Source organism: Chanodichthys erythropterus, chromosome 18, assembly GCF_024489055.1.
Source record: "Chanodichthys erythropterus isolate Z2021 chromosome 18, ASM2448905v1, whole genome shotgun sequence".
NCBI lineage: Eukaryota > Metazoa > Chordata > Actinopteri > Cypriniformes > Xenocyprididae > Chanodichthys > Chanodichthys erythropterus.
Window position 1 is genome coordinate 26,519,801 of NC_090238.1, and position 17,605 is coordinate 26,537,405.

General features: G+C 39.8%; 1 protein-coding gene across 4 annotated transcripts in view; it reads right to left on the reverse strand.

Annotated features, from left to right (window-relative positions):
- Positions 1-16,635, reverse strand: part of qkia (QKI, KH domain containing, RNA binding a) — an 84,402-nt gene extending 67,767 nt beyond the window's left edge. For all 4 annotated transcript variants that reach the window (XM_067366625.1, XM_067366622.1, XM_067366624.1 and 1 more), the window contains exon 1: positions 16,242-16,635. In XM_067366625.1, coding sequence (XP_067222726.1) covers positions 16,242-16,386 — 145 coding nt within the window. In that variant the 5' untranslated portion in view covers positions 16,387-16,635. The remainder of the gene's footprint in view (positions 1-16,241) is intronic.
- Between the last annotated feature and the right edge of the window lie 970 nt (positions 16,636-17,605).

Genomic DNA, 17,605 nt, shown 5'->3' on the forward strand with positions numbered 1-17,605 from the left:
AAGGCTTTGTGAAAAGGCATAATATGGACTCTCTAATATTCCAAAATATTCCCTGCATTATGAAGAAAGGAAAAAATGAACCAGAGCGAGCAGCGAGAGTTTAAAGAAACTGATTTCACTGGTACTTTAGTAGATGCTATACAAAAGGATGGAGAGTGCTCAAAGCTCTTTAAGATTAAAATAAAAGAGATAGGTGCTTGAGATGAAAGTCTGCTGATGTACAAGTTTTTCCACTTTGAAGCTATGCACTTTAGCTATCATAAAGCACAGCTAGCCTCTGCAGCCACACGATTCCTGCTTAATGCATTTGCTGCTTTATTCAACCTGTAAACGACTTTATCTCAACAGACAATATAATTCTGCACTTAAAGATTCTGCACCAAAAAGAGAAACAAGAGGATTCTTTTGGGGGAAAATAAAACAGTATGCTCGAGATAGGGCCTTCAGAGAGTGTGTATGTTTCTCAGTCTTATCAAATGCCCACACCTTTTTTTTTTCTTTTTCTAAGTGTAAAATCCTCTGCAATTCAGTATATTTCATTGCTGACAACCAGCTACTAAAACTTCTTTCAGAAAGCTTTGGTTCATGCATGAATTCTGTGAACTCAGCACTGCATTTCATGTATTTTCCTGCAGCATTATTATGGCTCTTCCAGAGAAATATGCTGCAGAGTTTAAACGAGATGCAACAGCTTGTCAAAAACAGGTGATGGGAGCTTGTTTACGCACCTACAACATGCAAGAGATTCTGAATTTTCTTGAAGCAGTCCAAGTTTCCCATGTCATCAATAAAGAATTAAACACTTCACAACACAAAAAAATCATTACGGAAATATGCTATACAAAATTTGGAGGGTGAATAAGAATATAGTATATATAAACAAGGTTCTGTATGTCTGTGTCCATCCCTACTAGGAAATAATAATAATAAAAAAAAAAAATAAATAAAAAAAAACAGTATAGAGAGTATATAGGGGGGTTTATTGCAGCTTCTTTCCTTTAAATGATTAGAGTAGAGGCCTAAAGTAAAAACTACTCAGAATCATTTTCAGACTGTCTTCTGTAAATATTAGAGCTGAATTTCATAAATAAACATTCATTATTTTGGGCAGTGCCTCAGCTCCCTGTCAGAAGGAAAAAAAGAAAAAAAATTCTGCTTCTGAGAAAGAGGAAAGGAGTGGTGAATAAGTCAAACAGAGAAGAAAAAAATCTGTGTCTCTCTCATTCAGAGCTTACATGGTTGGTGCCGCCACGCACCAAGTCAAATGTAATCAGTTACCAGAGACCGAACTACAACACTCCCACTGAATCCTACAACATGCAGAAAGGAATTTATTGAAAGGAATTTAACAATTCTGGTTCCAGTTCGACTATGATTTATTTAATATTTTTCACTTATTCAAATCGATAACTCATGAGTTTGAAAATGACTGCAATAAATCTCAGAGTTAAGAGTTCACCCAAAAATGGAAATTCCATTATATTCTGCCCTAATACTGTATCAGACCCTTCTATGGAACACAAAAGGAGATATTTTGCAAAATATTGGTAAAGTTTTGTTTGCAGGTGACCAAAAAAAACAAACAAACAAAAAAAAAAAAAAAAAAAAAAAAACGACTCAAAATATCTTTTTTACATTCAACAGAAGAAAGAGATCTGGAATGATGTGAGGTTTTGGGTGAACCGTCCCTTTAAGTATTTATATTAAAGGGATAGTTCACCCAAAAATGAAAATTTGATGACCGTTGCCGTCTGTCAGTCAAATAATGCAAGTGAATGGGAACTCTATCAATAAGAGTCGAAAAAAACTTGCATAGACAAATCCAAATTAAACCCTGCGGCTTGTGACGACACATTGATGTCCTAAGACACGAAATGATCAATTTGTGCGAGAAACCAAACAGTATTTATATTATTTTTTAAAAACACCACTATGTCCAACTGCGTTCAGCACTCGGTTAGTGAGGTCTGATCGCGCTCTGACAACGGCAGTAATGTCTCGCACTCATTGAAGTATAAGCGCGAGACATCACTTCAGTTGTCAGAGCGCGATCAGACCTCACTAAGCGAATGTCACCTACATCTTGGATGTGCTGGGGGTAAGCAGACAAACTTCAAATTTTCATTTTTGGGTGAACTATCCCTTTAAGTGAAACGAACATCAGTTAGGTGCAGTGCTGTTGTTGTTTTAAATACTGAAGAAGATCCAGTTCTGAATTCCCAACCCTAATGTGACCCCTAGCAGCCAGTACCCAGTCTGGTCACATTGCAGGCTGTGCAAAGTGTCACATTGTAATTGTTCAGCTCAATTCAGTGGAAGTGCAGGCTGATTCTGAGAGATCCCCTGGATGAGCACCAGCATCGGTTCAGTGTAAAAGGGTAAGTGAAGGCAGTGGTGGGGGCTCTCAAAAAACACACACACACACACACACACACACACACACACACACACACACACACACACACACACACACACACACACACACACACACACCACTAAGTAATAGACCCTTGAACCCTTAAGATTCAAAAGCAGACATACTACAAAACTCAAACAAGTCCCAGCGTCGCAATATGTCGAAATGGAGCATTTCAGTTTAGGCCAGATACTGCATGGAAGAAAAGATGGGGTGTCCAAGTATGTCTGCTGTTTTCACCAGCTATGAGGAAACACATCAACTCTATTAGAAACTGCAACACGTCATCAGATGGAGAAGGAGGAGGGGAAAAAAATCATTCCAGAGGGAGAAGATAATTTCAGAGAGCACCAACATGTCCAACAACCAACAGGTCACAAAGATTATTCATGTAGCGATCCCTGCCAACAAAAACAGGTGTTTCTCAGTTATATGATATCAGAAAGACTGAGGATTAAAAGATTAGAATGCTGGACATTTGTACTAGAATGAACCTGATCCCTGACCAACACACACTCCAATCTCTCTATCTTCACCCTGCGCATTCCCAGATTGTCCTGCTGCAGTCCGGGTTTCCGCAGAGCCATTATGAGGAGCTAAATTTAGCAGGGAGGCTTGTCACACTTGATGATATGGTGCAGGGTTATAGAGTAGAGCTGTTAGGGAGGGGGTGGGTTTGGGTTATCATTCAGGACGAGAGCACAACAGTTACTGCGGTGGTTTAATGGCTGCCCAGCAGGGCACAGGGTCTAACCACAGCCTTTAGATTACTCTTACACCCAACCCATGTGCTATACAGGGAACCCAACAGCGTCAAGAAGCCTCTGGTCACAAGAAGAGGCTGGTCACAGCTGGTCTGTTCAGAGGCAGGTGAGTATGGGACACTGGGGAACAAAAGAACTGACACAGCCCAGACGATCCAGCCAAATACACATGAATGCACGAGTGTTTCCTGCATCGCCATTCAGCTATGGTGCTGCTGTTAAATCACCATTGTAAAAAAAATATTTTTTTACAGTGATGAGAGTTTCTAGACTAAACCGGATGTGATTAAATAGACTGGATGCCATGAAATAAAAATATAAATAAACATTCATTGTTTATCGATTATATGAACACTGTAGTCTGATTTATGAACAAATAACTCTTATGGGTTTCTTTGAATCTGTGAAGAAGAAGAAAGAAAAAAAAAAAATGTACTCAAAAATAAATAAATAAATAAATAAATAAATATGTGCTCTTGAGGGCTTTTCAGCAGTTTCAAAATATAAGCCAGTTTGATAAAATTCCAAATAATGGCAAATATATCACCCATGATAATATATTGGTCGACCAATACAAAATACTAAGGCTGGGACAATAAATCTTTGAATCACAAATCGAGAAAAATGATTCTGGATCGATTCTGAGATTTTCCAAATGCATTGTGATTATCTCTTGAATCAATTATGAGCTTAGTTTTTAACAGAAGATGGCACTGTGTGCTACAAAAACAGCTATACTTGAACTTGATACATACCACTTGAACCCTCTATAAAATAATAATTTATAAAGTTCAAAAAGGTTGAAGTGGGTGTTCAACGGTGTTCGCAGTGGGCTGTTTACATTAATCTCATGTCATAAAAGCATTCTGAGGTGCAAGTACTTCGCCGAATGCACGAACGGTCTTCGTCAGCATTTGAGCGTACGTTTAAAAACTAGCCTAGAGCGCCATCTGCTGTTTAAAAACTAAGCTCAGTATAAATTCAAGAGAGAATCACGATGAATTCGGAAAATCTCGATGAATCAATATATTGTCCCAGACCTACAAAACAGTATCATTTTGTTTAGCATGTAGTTGAGAATAAACATGCAAGTAGTGTAAAAACAGTAGGAAACCTTGGTGCAGGAAAACGCAGATTTCAACAAAATTGGCAACAACTACAACCAACCTACTAAATTACAACAACACAACTCTCCAAGAACTGCAAGTAAACCTCGGCCAGCAGGCGGACCGAGACGCTTCAATATCTCACTCTCTCTCGCGCTCACACAAAGGCAGAGCAGATGTTTCTGGAATTAAACAGGTTGTACTAGTGAGATAAGAAAAACTGATTATACCATTTACAAATTTACAGATAATTCACTCCATTTGCCAAATGACTTGTTGACTGCACTCCATCTGTGCACACACACAAACCAACACATGCATAATCACACAACGACACTTCAGCAGGATGAGGATCGGAGGAATAACAGGAAGTAAACGGAGGATTCTGAACTTGTGCAGAAAGGAAAAGCCATCGATGTTTCCACAGACCATCAGTGTGCAAGACTTCCTGAGAGCATGTGACTGCTCAGAAAAGAGGATCCTGTGACATTAGTATGAGATACATGAACCATCTCAGACCAAATAAATAAATAAATTGTACTCAAGGTGAAAATCTACTTGTGATTACTTTGGGCATCTAATTATTTATTCATTTCTGAGAAATGCTTTCACTGACCACACACACACAGAAAATGCAGTGAACTTGCTGAACAATGACAGGAAGAACTGAATGCTCAAGCAGGAAGGAAGGAACCAGTCAGTAAATGTGCTAAGAGCAGATAACTAAACACCTCCTTCCTCCTGGACAGGACACCCCCCTTATCCTCCTGAAACGTGGTAACAAACTTGCTTAGTATGACAAACCAAAAACAAACAAGAACAAACCGAGTTTCTTTGTTCCCCTTTCCATTCAAAAACAAACTTATTCAAAGCCTCTCTTTAAATAACTTGCTGTGGTGTCAAAAACACCAATATTAGCACTAATCACCAGTGGTGTAAAGGAGGGCAGAACTAATCTGATTTTGTGGTTTCATCTCTGATGTCATGGTCAAAAGCTAGCACTGGCGAAAACCGCCGGCTTGTACTCTTCCTTTTCATCATCCCTTCTTTTTTCCTGTCCTCTATTAGCAGGAGATGGAGTGGCAGAGCTGCGTTCCTCTGCTTTTAATTAGCAGGAAATGAGGGCAGCCAATGACAAGGACCATTTACACCAGTGAACGAGAGAGAAGAGAGAGTGAGTGAGATCTCAAGGTGCTAGTTTTACTATGTAACCGATCTCATAAGAGATGCCTGGGGACACAGGATGGCAGACAACACAACGTGTCACCCTTCACGGGAGTAGTAATGACAGCAAAGCACTCTGGGTAACAGCACCACAACAACAGAAGCTTCCAGACAAGCCTGAGCACAACCGTGTACGACAGGAAGGAGACTGTCTGCCAGTCTTGAAGACACGTTACACCAATTTTATTAAAGAGTCATAGATGAGTATATTATAGAACTGATTTCTCACTCCGTCACTCTGACAGTTCATTCTAATGTTTAGGTATCCTGGGCCACCCATGTCAAGACAAAACCTGTAATAAGAGCGATAAGGTAGATATCTATCAAGGAACTTTCCAGTCATGCAGCGCAGATCAGCAGATGTGTAAAACCGGTTCATTGGCATTCTGAAGAGAAACTGATACAAAATCCAAAGACCAATCAAAGAGCAGAGTTACCTGGAGGTTCAGTAATTAAAATTAAGCTGCCTACGGCAACTAAGATAAAAAACAAATATTTACAGAAATACTGTGAATGTGTGTGTGAGAGTGTGAGTGAGGAAATGTGAACTGATTGAAACTCCAGCATTAGACGGACAACAGTAAGATGCTATTTTGTTCTCCACACACATTCATATATGAGGAAAAATGAATGTCATGACTTAGCAGCTGTCACAATGAGTTTTGTCCACCATGAGCTTTCAGCTGATGGTCTTAAAGACAGGAACAGAAAGATGCAGGGAGAATGGAAAGAAAGTGTAACATACTAAAAGCAGCATCCGCATAGGACTCTTGACTAATGCAAACAGACAGACTGTGTTATAGTCTTTAAATGTGAGCAAAAGTCTTTAAAGAGAAGAAATGCAGCCCTCCGGCACAGAAACTAAGAAAACAGGGAGTGAGAAAGAGATAGAAAATGTATTTGAAATGGCTCGTGCTCAATAAGGCTACATTTATTTGATCAAAATTATAGTAATTATAGTAGTAAAATTACAGCAAATTATAGTAATTTTTACAATAAGTGTTTTATTAATAAATGTCTATTATAATCCAAATTAAAACGTCTTAAATGTGGTTTATTACTGTGAGGAAAAGCTGAATTTTCAGCATCATTACTTGTGATGTCTTCAGTGTCACATGATCCATCAGAAATACATCATATGTTGATTTGGTGCTCATGAAACATTCATTATTAATGAAAAATGTTGTACTGCTTAATATTTTGTGTGGAAACCGTGATGCATTTTTTTTCTTCATGATTTTTTGATTAATAGAAAGTTCAGAAGAACAGCATTTATTCGAAGCAGAAATCTATCTTTACATTATAAATGTCATTGCTGTCACATTTGATGCATCCTAGCATTTCTTTAAAAAAATCGTAACCCTAATTTTTGGAATGATAGTGTACTACATGGCAATATCAATAATATTATATGAATCAATTTAATTTTATCATATTAATTTGTTTGTGTAATTACTGTGTTCAGACACTTTACATTCAGTGTGAAACCTGGATCCTGAAACAAAACCATTTTGCAAGATGCACTTTTAGGAAACGATCAACAGTTTAAACCAGAGGTTTTAAAAATTTTTGAATGCCAAGGACAACCAAATATGATGACCCCTTTGTGAGGGAAGCCCTTCCTAAATATAAAAGCAGCCAAATAATTATGCACACAGGCCCATTTACATCGTATATAAAGAGTGAATGCTAATTTACATTCTTAAACCCATTTTAAGACCCATGTATTTTATAGAATTTTCCACCAACCCCCCAGGCCCAAGTCTGAAAACCCTACCAACAACACTTTAAAGAGAATCTTGCAGAGTTACACCGTGTCTACATCAGAACTGACTGTGCCACAACAGCTAGAAGCCATCTACACTGGACATAAAGTGATTGTCGCAAATTAATTTGTCCTTCCTATAGCGAGTGCATGGAGTACGTCATAAATAGAACGAGGCATCAGTTTGCTGCTAGAGATTATGTCGTGTCATGCCACATTCAGTATAGACAACATCACTGATTGTAACGCGTTCTATTGTCTTTTGCCACTACGCATCGCACCGTTCACATCCGGTGTAGACACAATGTTAGTTAGCTAAACTGAAGCAGTTTTTTGTTAGCTACCTGAATAACATCCATTTATTTGTACAGACATCTGAAGGTCTGTGCTTTGTTGCCTCTACATTAATGAAAAAACGCATGTTAACTATATCAGGATGGCACAGAACGCTTTCGTGTCCGTATACACGTTAAATGCGTTTATGGCTTCCTTTTATTGCAACAAGCTTATCTAAACCACTTCAGTCATAAATCCAAATTAATTTATAGTATCTATCAATGCTTTGTGTGGCTTCTGTTGCGAGGCTTTCTGCACATTGAAAGAGAGAAAGAATGCAATGACACAATCAGTCACTGTGACCAGTGCTGGTTACACCGGTGGTGCAAAAAAGACCCAACAAACAGGAAACTGTAACCAAGGTCACGTCCCGTATGCCGAAGCAGTGATGTCATGTGTGTGTGAGAGAGTTATGTTGAACATAATGCTTCATTGTTCGAGTGTAGACGTGTCTGTGAAGCCCCACAGACACTGGGCCACCCCCCTCCATGCAGGCTGACCGCATTTCACAACACATACTATTTGTCTTTCCATGTCTCTTTCTAGCCGTTTTCTGCCACCCGGCTCTGTTCGACCCTGCCATCTCTCTCTCTGTGCACACAATCAATCTGTTTGACCCCACTAGCGCACTAAACCTTCTCACAAAAGCACAGTCATGACATAGTCTTCCTCTCCCATGATGCTCTTTTGTTTTTGACACATTTAAGAGCTAATTGAGCACAAATGCAGCAGTGTAAAGAGGAGCTTGCAGACAAAGAAAAGGCTTTGTGCAGCACGAAGGGACGGCAATGGCTTCTCTGTTGTATTTGACAGCGGAATTGATGGAGGCCGATATAACATCCACAGTGAAACAGAAATCTCTCTCTCTCACACACACACACAGAGTTGGCTGTAGTGGAATGTTAAAATTACAACAGGTGACTAAGCTTCAGTTTAGCCTTTAGAACACACACACACACACACACAGACAAAACCACAAAGGCTTACACACACACACACGCAGTCATCTGCCCAGAGTAAAACAGCTGTTCATATCTGTTGTTAAGTGCTCTAGAAATAGTCAATGGTTTGTTCTAGACTGTTGGTCTTGGTTTCACAATTGTTTTTTTCTGAACATACAAAAGGTTAAAAATTAGGGACGTCGCAGTGAAAGGAATATCCCTTGCGGTGATTTTGAGTGTCTCAACATTGCGATACATAATATCTTTTTTTTTTTTTTTTTTTTGACCAAAAACAACTGAAACAAGAGCTATATAAACAGGGGTAGAACAAAGAAAAGCAAACTAGACATATGTGATACAAACGAGGCCATAATCAGTAACCAAAACTAAACAGAACAGGGACACAGGAACTAAAGGAAACAGAACATGTCAAAAATAAGGTTCCACATAACAGAACACTAACCTGAAAATAAGCTTGTTGGGCAACTGAAATATGTTTAACAAGCTGTTTCAATTACCCTTTAACCCTTTCAACATGTACGTTTAAAATATTCTGGCTGAGCCCCCAATGTGAATTTTTCAAGATGAACGTTATTTAGAAAGTATCACTTTGTTTCCATGGTGACACGTCATCGCTTGTCACATAACACACCACAGCGCTGTATTACTGATTATCTGCTTTTATTCAATTTCTCCTTTTTTATTCAAAATATTGACAACTTTGTTAACTATGGTATGAAATATCTGATATTCTGATATTTTGAATATCTGAAACCAGTGCTTTAACGGCCGCTGCAGTGACATGATGACTTTACCAGTCGGCGACTGGCTCTTATTTAGAAGGCGGAACTTATTCCGCCATATTGCACGTTACACTTTCTCCCGTTCAAAACAATACGAGTGACACGTCTTGTGTTATTCTATAGTCTTTGGCTATATGCGCGATGAGTGCCGCCATTTTAGTTTGCACCGCACAGAGAATCGGATCTGTTGGATTTACAACACGCAAATTCATCTACTTTTCCGCAAATACATGAAAGTAAGTGAGTCGGTGAACTGGGAGAAGAATAGAGCAAACTTTGAAGTTACTTACACAATGTGTATCTGATATGAATAAAACGTGTCGTCTAATTATAATGGAAAGTATTGTTATTGCCGCTTCTATAGATATCAGTGTATTTATTATTTGACTCTAAATGTGTTGTTTTGGTAGTAGTCATGTGTATTTAAATGTCTGAAATCTAAAATAAACATTATGTGATTGAAAACACTGCATGTGTGTGATATAAAAAAAGCGCTGAGCTCGTCTGGCTCTGGCTCAGTGCCAGCCAAAGCGCGTAAGCACATTTGAATTTAGCAGATGATCACATAATGCGCTGAACATTCTAATCATACCGGTGTGATCCTATTCGTCAAAGGGTTAAATTGCGCAAATTGAAATTGCGAACTGAAAATATGCCCACTGGAACCATACAAATATCGAAAAAACTCCCATATATTGCAAAAAGGTTTTTACGCTCACGTGAATATTTTGCAAAATTACAATGGAAACTTTTTTTTTTTTTTGCATTTACAGGTTATCTGGCATTCGTAAATGTCGATCATTCTTTAATGATGGCGTGGTATGTTTGAACAGAAGACGAGACAGTTCTTTATTAAACTCATAAAAGACAAAAGCGGTGGCTGCATAAACCTACTAACATCCGCTGCCATTATTTTTGGAACGACTTATCAGGAGAGAGAGAAAAAAAAAAAAAAATGCTTTAGTCACATAACATCGGTTAGTGCATGCAGTCATTTCACAATAGTTTTTTTTTTTTTTTAAATCAACATTTAAAAATTTCACAAGTTTTGTGCAAATCTGTAATGGAAACCCGGCTACAGTTAGTTCTGATCCTCGAATCTGACTAGTCAAGAGTCTTTCTAAGAGTACTGATATTTCCCAATAGTATCCAGCATCAGCACTGCTTGTCTCTGGCATTCTAGACAGGACAGTCAGTGCATGTTACATTGTTAAGCCACTAGGTGGGTTACATTGTTAAGCCACTTCTGGAATGCTACTGCGTGTTCAAAAGAATGACGCTGCCCTAACCATGCACAACAAGATTCCAACGGCAGGCAGTTTATCCATCCGCAATGAACCTGAATATGCTGCGTGACGAGACACAATCACACTTGCAATGCACTGTGTAAAACACATACTTTGAATTGTATTACTGCGGAGATGAGGCATACACTACAGTTCAAATGTTTGGGGACAGTTTTTTTTGTTGTTGTTGAAAGGAATGAATACTAAATTGATTAAAAGTGACAGTAAAGGCAGTGTGTTTGTGTAATCTGTGTATGTGTGTGTGTGAGAGTGCAAAATATTCTATAAGCAAGTGAGAATTATAACAAAATGGCAACTACAGATGATGTGAACTGAATCAGTCTGATATCATTTACTGTAGAAGAGACAGACAAATAACCCACTTATTTCACAATGACATCTGTGCCCTCCCATGAGGCCTGGTGCGCGGTACGCTCTGATTGGTCCTCTATTAGGCAACACTCAAAACAGACAGAAACACATTTGGTTTGGAGACACCTATTTCTACGGAAAAATAAAAACTGCAGTGATGCCTATCTGCTGCTGAGAGCGAATAGGAGGTGAAGAGTTGAAATCACAGGGTGAGACAGTCAAACAGAACCACCTCCGGCCGAGGCTGAGGCCACAGTCCACGTGGATCAATTGAAGGACCATTTTCCAGCCCAAACAAAATAAGAGCAATTATAATTACACCTAATTAAAGCATTTAAGGAGACAGAACAAACATTAGATGGATTCAATTGCTTAATGAATGTGAAGATGAGCGCTAAGGAATACTGCAGTCTGATTTAGCCAAACAATTCCTCTGTTGCTCAATTAGTGAGAGCGAGAACTCGAGGAAAACGCAAAGACAAACACGTTGTCTCCAAGCTGCTGGTTTAAAAACAGAGAAAAACAGCACAGAAATGGCATGAAAGAGGAGTGTGAAGGGGTGTGGAGATATTTCAGGCAGCTGTGGAATGTAAAAGGGTGAGGCCCTTCCCCCCACTCTGGAGTGAGGGGATAAACACCAACCGCTCCTGGACAGACTCTCCCGACCACATTAGAACTACTCACAGTAAAACTACAGACACACACGATGCCTCATGCTATAAAAGCATGACTTTTTTAGTTGAGAAACTTTTTTGGGTTCTTATGAAAAGGACTCCTCCACTTCCAAAACCACTGAATCAGCCTCTTCCTGTGTAAGCTGGCCCATGAAAGCCCTGCTGTTCTCCTACAGGAAGCACATGAGCATGAGTGTAGGCATTTAGTGACCGTGTCTGAATCATTGCATCGGCTTTAGCCTATCAGGCTCCCAGCTACGGCGGCCAGAATAGAAGTTAGAATCTGGCTCAACGAGAGCAAAAATGTTGCAGCTGTACCATCTAAATAAATTCTTCACTGTACCTGGGTGGAAAAGTTGTTGAAGGGTGTGTGCCAGTGTCTGTGCATCAGGCAGACAGTGGAGCTGGCAGGGCCGAGTCTGATAAGAAACCCCTGCACTCGTAAGGGAGACCCCCTGATAACGGGGCACAGCCTAACGCACACAGACATGACTTTATCAGGGGCCACACAAGGGCCAAGTCAGGGGCCAGTCCACACACACACCGCCACTAGGGGGGAAGGGAGAGAGAAAATGAGCGAGACTCCTCTGTTCCCAGCGCTAACCCTGTCAACCTCTTCCTGCTATCCAATTTATCACCGCCCAGCAGGACATAGAAAAAGAGAGAAACAAAGATAGAGAGAATAAAATTATCTGCACACTCACTCTACTGATCCCTGGCTCGAGCCGAGTACCTGAGCTAATGGATCCAGATAGCTAATTAAACTAGATGCAGTAAAGGGGTCCCACGGGTCCCAGCCTATAAGAATCACTTCCTGTTAGCACCTGGAATGACCTCGAACACGAATGTTGCATCTAAATTACTGTACTTTCAGAGTACTGAATCTAATGAAGAAATGACTTCCTGATCACTAATGAAGTGGAAAATTCTACCTCAGGACACTGAAGATGGTGACACAAAGTGACATTTCATCGGAAGATTTCCAGCTGGCTTATATTATTGTGGAAGTCCTTAAGAACGTTTCGTGCATATGGTAAATTCTCACTGTTAAGATTAAAAGATGTATAATATGGTTTTGCAGAATAAGGCATTAACATGTGCTTTATAAGTATTAATAAACAGCAAATATACTAGTAATATGCATGCTAATAGGCAACTAGTTAATAGTGAGAATTGGACCCTAAACCAAAGTGTTACCGAAAACAGAGTTATTTTAAAATAACAATAAATTCATAATATTACTTTTTAAAAATGTACTGTATTTTCAATCAAATTAATACAGCCTTGATGAGCATAAGAGACTTTTCAAAAACATTCTTATGACTCTAAACATTTGAACAGTGGTGTATATATTTCCAAGAGACACAAACCACTTCATGACAGGATAATTTCACAACACCCTGTGCGACCATGAGAAATCAAGATCTTTAACCTTGACTCGTTCCCTCCATCACTGAACACTCCTGCATTGAGCTCTGGCACTGGACGCAGCTGCCACTGCCTTATCAAAGACAGCTCTAAAAACACCCGCAGGGTCACCTCTGAAGATCACAAGCATGCTGCAAACCTGTCTTTCTCTCGTCAGCCTGACACACACTTGCGCAGTGCAGGGAGAGGGAGGGAGAGCAGTTGTCTTGTGTGGGGAACAGAGAGGGTGACGAGGGAGACGTAAGGGTGTTGGTTTTCCTTTGCCATGACAACAGCTGCAAACACACACAATCCATTCGAGTTATGAGCGTTTGTGCGCAGCTGTCACCAGAACTCTTACAAGGAGACAACTCAAGAGAGCATTCCCATATTTCACCTCCAAACCCCCACACGCCGTCTCTTTCATCTAGCAGGAAAGTGTGAAGCTGCAATGAAATGTTTTAAGTCTGCTTTATTTACACATTAAACACCCCACAATAACAACAGCAATGCTTAATGAAATACTTAAGATACTATCATCTGTCTACACTTCTCAGATCAATTTCTGCTGGAAACACCACAACAACCTACGCCTTTAACAACTGATCTGCAACAGACCTCATCCTGTAACAGCACAGATCTAGAGTGAAACCTGATCTTGAATCAGTGCAATACACAGTCAAGATGAAGCACACACCCCCCCCTAAAACTCGTGACAGACCAACACTTCAGCCAATTTGTCCATTTTGCGATTATTCACATCAATAACTGTGTCTGATTAACAGAAGTAATCATTTCGGCTGGTTTCAGCTCCATAATCTACCGCCAGCTTTGCCAATCAATATTGCACATTCATTTTTTCTTTTGGTTTTAATAAATGTTGTTTACTTAATATGCTATATCACCCTGCTGTCTAGACACCAGTATCAGTCATTTAAAAACCCGTATTGGCTTGATGTAAAGCAGAGGTCACGAGAGATAGCAGACGCTGTGTGTAGCGGTACAAATTTTCCTCCCTACGCATTAAGTCTGAGTATTTACCGTTACAAATACATGACTGGCCCACATCACCCTGAGCTGCTGATTTGCATAGGCAAATCAGTATGCAAATTCAGCAGAGCGCAGCAGAGATTTTACACCTAGTCCAATCCATGTGTGTGTTCAAAGAAATGTGTGTCATAGGGGGAAAAAAAAAAAACGAAGGATGAAGTTGTCCTCAGCGGTTTTTAGCATTTTTGAGTGGATTGAGGAGAACTGATTACAGCAAGAGAAGAGCAAAGTTCAGGTAAACAGAGCAGAATGAATGCAGATACACAAACATGAGGCTGTATCACTGCAGGAGAAACTAACACCTCGCCGTTTGGTGTCAGAGCACACAGCTTCATGAGAAATCTCTCATGGAGACACTAAGGGACAAAGTAGAAGGCTTCTTACGAAAACACATCTGTGCCATTTACGCAGAGAGAGAGAGAGAGAGAGAGAGAGAAGAAAAAGTCCTGCTGTAGATGTAAAAAGTTTAGTAGTTTGATAGCTCACTGTCCACATACTAAAAAAAATGAGATATTAAAGGGACAGTACACCTAAAAATGAAAATGCCGTTTTCTCACTTATGTCATTCTAAACCTATTCAAGATTTACTTCTGTGAAAGATAAAAGATGATATTTTGAAAAATATGTTTTTTGGTCCATATATGACGAAAGTCAATGGGCTCTAAAAAATGTTTGGTTGCCAACGTTCTTCAAAATATATTCTTGATTGAGTAAATTGACATTTTATTTTGGCGAAATTTCCCTTTAAAGCACGTTTACTCCTACAATAAAAACAAACAAACAAAAAAATCTGAACATTTAAATCTCTGACGACAAGTTCCGTCATGAACTTGGCAGTTAGCACAAGCAGAAAGTTTAGCGGTGCGACTGAATGTCAAAAATCAAACAACCAATCCAAAGTGCGGTTTCTGGGGTTGTGTGTCGGTATGTGGAGTTGTGATCCTTCAAACCAAACTAGTTTATCCAGTGACGCACAGAGTGATTTTGCAACACTCCGAGAGAATACTAGCGCAAACAAAGCTGATATTAGATAGCATTGCGGCAGATTTTGCGGCGGCTCGTTCCTCTTTGTTACTAGACAAACAGAGCCGCGTGTTTGTATGTCAATAGCGCGAGCATTTGTGCACTTCATGAAACTAATTCCGACGGATACTGTGTGTGTGTGTGAATTCAAACCTCTCCGTATCGGAACAGAAGGAGATTAAAGCCTGACTATAAACTACATGTATTTCAGACACAAACAGCGCGTGTAAATAAACCAAGAACATGTGTGAAGTGAATGAGTGACAATATACAATAGATATACAAGCTGCAATGAGAGAAACCTGCTGCATATCACAGTCAGGAACAGTCTTTGCATGGTAAAAATGAAAAGCTTTACAAGCCATGTCTATGTCTAGAATAAACAGTAGTTTATGCTGAGCTATTGACACAGATGTGTCTAAGCATTTAGGCATGCTGCACAGTGCCTCTCTCTCTCTCTCTATAGGGCGCATTCATGCAAAACTCAACTGAATGCCTCAGGGAGAAATCTTAATCTGCAAACAAACAGCTAATTGTTCTGATTAAATCCTTTGTGTTCAGTACAGATATTAATATTTCAGTATACCCAAGTAAATCCACAGATTTATAGTAAATAATAAACGTTAAGTTTCTTGTGTGCAGCTACCAACTTCGGCTAACCTCACTCACACCCTAAAATAAGTTAGGAACCGTTCAAACGCCTGGTGGTGTGCAATTTACAACACGAGACAAACACTTAGAAGAAGAATAAACTCTTAAAGATCTTAAAAATATGATAAAGAAGTGAAAGTTAGCAAATCTGACGACGTGAAAAGTTGTTGATTTAGCAGACTGCTAACAGCGCTAGCGACCCACACACGAAATGACGGGGTGGAACTAACGTTACTTTTCAAATTCTAACTGTTAAAAACTGTCAAGAGCGGTTTAAACGTCTCAAACGAGACACAAAATGGTAAGCCTACTTGAAACAGAAACCCCAACCATCGGTTTGAGTCTCTTTCGCTGAAGACAAATAGTTTGTGAAGTTGTGAAACACCACATACACACTCGTGGTTCAAGTTTACACACACGTACCTTCGTCCAAGAGTCTCTCCAGGTGTGTGAAGATGCCGCACAGGTTCGGTAAACTCGTCATGAGCTTCTTCTCGTTTAATAACTGCATGAGATAGTCGGGACTCGGCCTCGGTCTCTCCTTCACCTCCATCTCCCCGACCATCATCTTTGCACACAAACGCTCACAATCCTTCCCCCAGAAAAGAAAAAAAAAAGAAAAACACAAAAGAAAAAAATAACGGTGCTGATCAAATCCCTTGTTCCCCCTCCAGGCTGTGGTGACGCTCTCCAGGTATAATGGCTGATTTTAAGGTGCAGTCTTTCTCTCTCTTTCTTTCTTTCCTTTCGATAGAGTCGCGCGATGTAGACTCGTTGGGTCCTCTTCGTTGTACTGAGCTAGCGCTGCCGCTCCGGACTGCCACCAGTGCGCGTTCGCTGAGGAACCTCCGAGAGAGCTCGACCCGCCTCGCGCGCAGTGGTGTGGCCAATCAGCGCATAGTTTTTGAGAGGCGGGACTAGTGCCTCAACCACATGAATCAGTGCCTGAGATGATGGACAGAGATCAGAGCCAATAGCACACAGGCTCGTGAATGCCAGGAGTCACCCGCGGGGATGATGTATTGTGAAACGTTGTGACAACATGTCTGTGACAACAAGTGTTTTTATTGGGTTTGGCATTACGTGTTGTTTTGCTTTTATAATTATATCGTTTTTTGTGTGTGTCTTTAATATGCACAGTCAGTTTTGCCATGGAATGTGTGATAAAATGTGTTTAAGCCAGGAACGTACGTTGCGCTACAAAAATGTGTCGGCGCACGACTCATAAACGAACCCGTTTATGTTTCTGGCCTTAAAATGTGGTTTGGTGTTATTCCATACATTATGGAGATACGACGAAATAGCCTACTATACTAAAGAACACATAGACATGTCAAGTTGTCTAAAAAAAACCCCACATATTATCATTCTATACCAGTGGTTCTCCCAAAAATGAAAAGTTGTCATTGTTTACTCACCTTCATGCTATTCCAACCCTACATGATTTTATTTTCTTCCGTGAAAGACTAACGTTAATATAATCAGTGAATAATGGCACAGATTTTCACGTTTTCCTCACTAGGTATGGATTTATTTATTTATTTTTGGTGTTTTTTGTTCATTAAAGGATTAGTTCACTTTCAAATAAAATTTTCCTGATAATGTCATCCAAGATGTTCATGTCTTTCTTTCTTCAGTCAAAAAGAAATTAAGGTTTTTGATGAAAACATTCCAGGATTTTTCTCCATATTTCTCCAATTGGTCGTTTTCCGTATTCTTCGAAAAGCTTACGCTGTATGTCCTACGCCTTCCTTATTCAAGTTGAGCGAACGCAGCGCCAGTTCAGT